Raw genomic sequence first — 4367 nt, forward strand, 5'->3', positions numbered from 1 at the left:
GAAGCTCCTAAACCAGAAGAACCAAAGGCAGAAGCTCCTAAATAGGAAGAACCAAAGGCAGAAGCTCCTAAGTGAAGATGATGAACTTTCACATCTGTTAAAGAAACTGAAATCTGTGAAAGTTTTTGCTTTAGCAAAACCTGATTTCAGCTTGTTGGTTTATGGGATTCTTGAGTGTGTTTAACTGGATGTGAGTATCCTGAGGGCTACAAAAGAAGAGTCAGGGAGGTTTGTTGAGAGTTTTCAGGTGGTGCTTTACCCTGCCAAACCACCATTTTAACTGTGATGCCGATGGCGAGTTTGGGATTCAAACCGACTCCCTTTCAGCAGCTATTGTCCTGACGGTTGCAGATGCAGGTTGAGGTTTTCATCTGCGGCTGTACGTTATCAATGTCGCTAAATGAAGTTTTGAAGAGCAACTTGCTAATGCACAAAATGCACAAATATGTTTTTATGTTTGGTCCTGACTTGCACAGAGAATACTCAATCAACAACATTGATTTCGCTTTGATTTGTCCAAAAACCAGTAGTTTCCTTCATTATGGGACAATGTCTGGCCTAAAAGTTAAGCATCCTGTATCACGTTTAGAGTTTCAGAGCTCTGAATGGACACGCTGTGGAATGAGATAAATATGTTTGCATTCCTCTCTTGCATGATTTGCAGCAGCAGCACTTTTTTACTTTAACCAATTTTTACAATTTTGTGTGGAAAAAGACTCAAACATTGCATCAAATATCCTCTTAACCCGATTAAGAAAACCTTGCTAACACAGAGCGTTGATAATCATCTTTGATTGGGATTTTAAGTGTTGTTGAGCCGGCGACAGAGAAAACTTACTCAAACTTGCTTTATAGTATTGAGAAATCTTGCTCTGCATATCTCATATTGCTTGATGGATCAGTAATCGGTGACTGATTAATGGATGCAAACACTCCCTTAACTGTTGACCTTTAAATTATTTTCATAGTCTCCTGTGACCTGTTTACCTACTAGACCGGAACAGGTCCAGTCCCATCTGAATAACTCTTTAACTCTTTCTTCACCACTGCAGAGACGTTTTCACTGCCGCCAGTGTTTGCGTTTCTGTCAGCTGAAACCAGGAAGTGTCAGAAACCTGCAACCGTGTCCAAGTTTGTTTGAGAGCTTCTGTTACTATTTCCTTGCCAGACTGAGAATGTGTCTGTCATTTAATTCCTTTTTGCCAAAAGGAGCTTTTCAAGTGTCAGGTCATGTGTCCACAGTTCAGCTGCAGATATCCACAGTTTAATCCTGACTAGTTTTAACTCTAGTTCAAGATCTCTTTAATCCTCCTCAGTTCAACATATCTGCATTGCCCTTTTATAGATTCTTAAGTTTGAACCAGTCAGAATGATGTTGTAAAATCTCAAACTGCAAGTCGGTCCGGATGAATGTAATTACAGATATCTTGAATTAGAGTTTTGACTCAATGCGGATATCTGTAGTTGTGTCAGAAGCTACTGCTAGCAAGCTCTGGTGAATTTGGAAGTTTCCTCTTAACAAAGCTCCGGTTCTCCACAAAAATCCTCCTGGTGAGCTCTTTCTGATCCACCACAGCATCCGCTATCACCTCTGCCGGACCGACATCCAACGAGAAGCCTCGTATGAGCAGCATCATCACGTCATACTGACATTAAAGGTCGCTGTAATTCAGTTTGGGCTACGATAACAGCAGCAGGTATCACAAACTGACACTGTTTATGGTAAAACTCTGCTAAAAAATGGCTAAAAGCTAGCATATCTGGGTTTTACAAAACTGTGATAATGAGATCATGTGACGTTTACTCGCACAAACACAAGAACACGATGCCTCGTGATGCTCCAGTCCACGTAAACACACTCAACTGGTTTCTAATGCACTTAAGGTTGACGGTCTATTTCGATGTGTTATTTATTTTTGTGCAGAAGATTTGGGCGTTTCGGTGTTGGTCGTGTGCTGTTGTTTTTTTAAATGTTGGTGTAAAATGCTTTTGTAATAAACTGACCGTGTTTTGCTCGCACAGTCGACGTGAGACATGTTGGATGTTACTGACTAAACAGGAGTCCTAGTCATTATTGTCATTATTTGAGTCAGTTACTCAGCAGCAGTGTTTGCCTGCTGCGGTTCGGCTGATTTATGTCACCAGCTGATGGCCGGCTTTGTTTTAAAAGAGGGGTTGTGTGTTTGCACAATGTGGTCAATAAAAAAAATAAAACTAGTTATGAATGACATTTTAATATGTTTCATGAAGTTATTTGTGTCACGTGCAGCTCTTCATTTTATCCAGTGGTAGAAGAAGCATCCTTTATTTACATGCACATAGAAAAACCACAATACAAAATATATTTAATTACAAATTCAGATTATTCTTTTAACTTTTTATGAATTAATGTATAAACTAGAGGTTGATCAATTCAATATTGGGCATTTTTCCAAATATAAAGGCCTTGAATCCATTATTAAGTCATGTTGTATGACACATACAATTGAGGAAGTAGTATTGCAAATAATACCGATGTCATTGAGTCAGGTTTTACGTCTGTTCTTTCTGCATAAGGGGGAGGACTTGTACAGTTTAAAATGCATCACGATGGCATGTTGTAATATTAGAATAATTCAGGTGTGAACATCTGAACCAGGAAGACATTCCGAAGAACAATGATGCAGAAAGTTCCACAGGATTGGTTACTTAGATGAGTTATGTTTTAAACTCCAAAAGTCTGATATCCATTTTTTTAAGACTGTCATTGAAAAAGGAAAGAAAAGGAAAAAAATCATCATAAAATGCAGATTTTAAATTGTATATTACTGTTTTTTTTTTTGTTGACTTAAATATAGCAAATATATATATATATAATTTTATGGTCAAACGTCATAAAAGAACAAATTATCTGGAAAAAAAATATAGAATTTTGATGTGGACATTATTTTTTTTTTTTTTTTTAAGTTTTGACCAAAAATATAAAACATCCAAAAATAATATATCTTCAATGTAAAGAAATAAAAGAACAAAACAACTGAGACAGTAACAGTAAAATATGTTAAAAAGAGCAAAGTAAAATGTACAACAGCAAAATAAAATAACCACAATAAACCGGTTAGGAGACGGTCTTATGATGAGAGACGGTTTTTAGTTTTAGGAAGAAAAAAAACAAATGTAAGTCGACAGTTTTGAGGTGAAAATGTTCAGACAAAGTGTTGACTGGTTATTTCGCTTGTGATGCATCGTCTAGTAAATAGAAAACACTATATGGACACGTTAACGAGGTAACATCAGCTGAAAGCATCTTTAAAATACAGTAAAATTCCTACAGCAGTTTAAATCAGGAAAGAGAAGCAGCTCTGCATTATGGATACGACCTGCACCTCAGGCTTTCATTCCCTGCAATAGTTTGTGATGTACGCTGTCCTTTTCATATAACATGTGAACAGAGAACTTATCAGCAGCAATCTAAGGTCCCTGAACAGCTTCATGAACTATGTAGTGAGATTGTTATCTCAGCTGCTGCTGACTACGCCCACAAAAAAAATGTAAAAACTCGATTCTGCAAACCGGTTAAATCTATTTAAAGGTCACTGTCACATTTCTACCATTGTGTCATTCCTATTCATAACACTGGCAGCCTACAGAATGACATTAAATGAATAAACGCCTCCCTAAGCCGCAGTCATTATGTCAGATTAATGATTGGAGATTTTGTTGCAGGTTCATCAAGGACATTATCAGAAACGTCTGGAAGGGCTGCCTAAAAAAAAACCAAAAGCAAAATGCAACCAAACTGGAATCTTGCCCTGAATGTTATCGGAGTGATCGGCTCACAGAGTACACAGCTGACAGGGAGTGGGGCTGGTTGTGAAATACCAGCTCACCTGCATCCTGGTTGATCAGGTAATGATTAATGCATACAAACACCAGCCGAGGCCACAGACAATGTCTTCCCTTTGACAAGTTATGGTTGGAGGGCTATTTTTGGTTTCAGATTTGACTACATGTAAATAAAAAAAAAAGCAGAAAATGCAAATTACTATGAAAATAAGGCAACATGGCAGCAGACAAACCTCCAGTGTTTCTTTTGTTTTTTTGTTTTTTTTTCTGCAGCCCTTTGCTCTTTTAGGCCTTTCTTCTTCTTCTTCTTTTGTTAGATAACTCGTCCACCTCCGAGATTAAATAATCGCTTTAACCTCGTGTGCCTCCCTCTTCTCTCTCAGTGACCCTGCCTCTGGGTCTGCGAGGGAGGAACTGACCAATCCCAGCGGCCAAAGCCTCGCTCTGTCACTCCCTGTAAATTCACTTTTGTTATCCTGGCCGAGCTCCGGTTGGGCAGTTTGTGACTCCGGCTCACAACAGGGCTCCGTTGTGTCCGTTGT

At 38.5% G+C, this 4367-nt stretch overlaps 1 protein-coding gene across 1 annotated transcript in view; it reads left to right on the forward strand.

The window, feature by feature from the left end:
- Positions 1 to 2216, forward strand: part of LOC103361615 (myosin-2 heavy chain) — an 8123-nt gene extending 5907 nt beyond the window's left edge. Inside the window, exon 5 of the mRNA XM_008287746.1 lies at positions 1 to 2216. This exon is cut by the window's left edge and continues 2 nt beyond it. Within this exon, the coding sequence (XP_008285968.1) occupies positions 1 to 45 (45 nt within the window). The 3' untranslated portion in view covers positions 46 to 2216.
- Positions 2217 to 4367: the final 2151 nt, after the last annotated feature.

This window comes from Stegastes partitus, unplaced genomic scaffold (genome assembly GCF_000690725.1).
Source record: "Stegastes partitus isolate 25-593 unplaced genomic scaffold, Stegastes_partitus-1.0.2 Scaffold517, whole genome shotgun sequence".
Taxonomy (NCBI): domain Eukaryota; kingdom Metazoa; phylum Chordata; class Actinopteri; family Pomacentridae; genus Stegastes; species Stegastes partitus.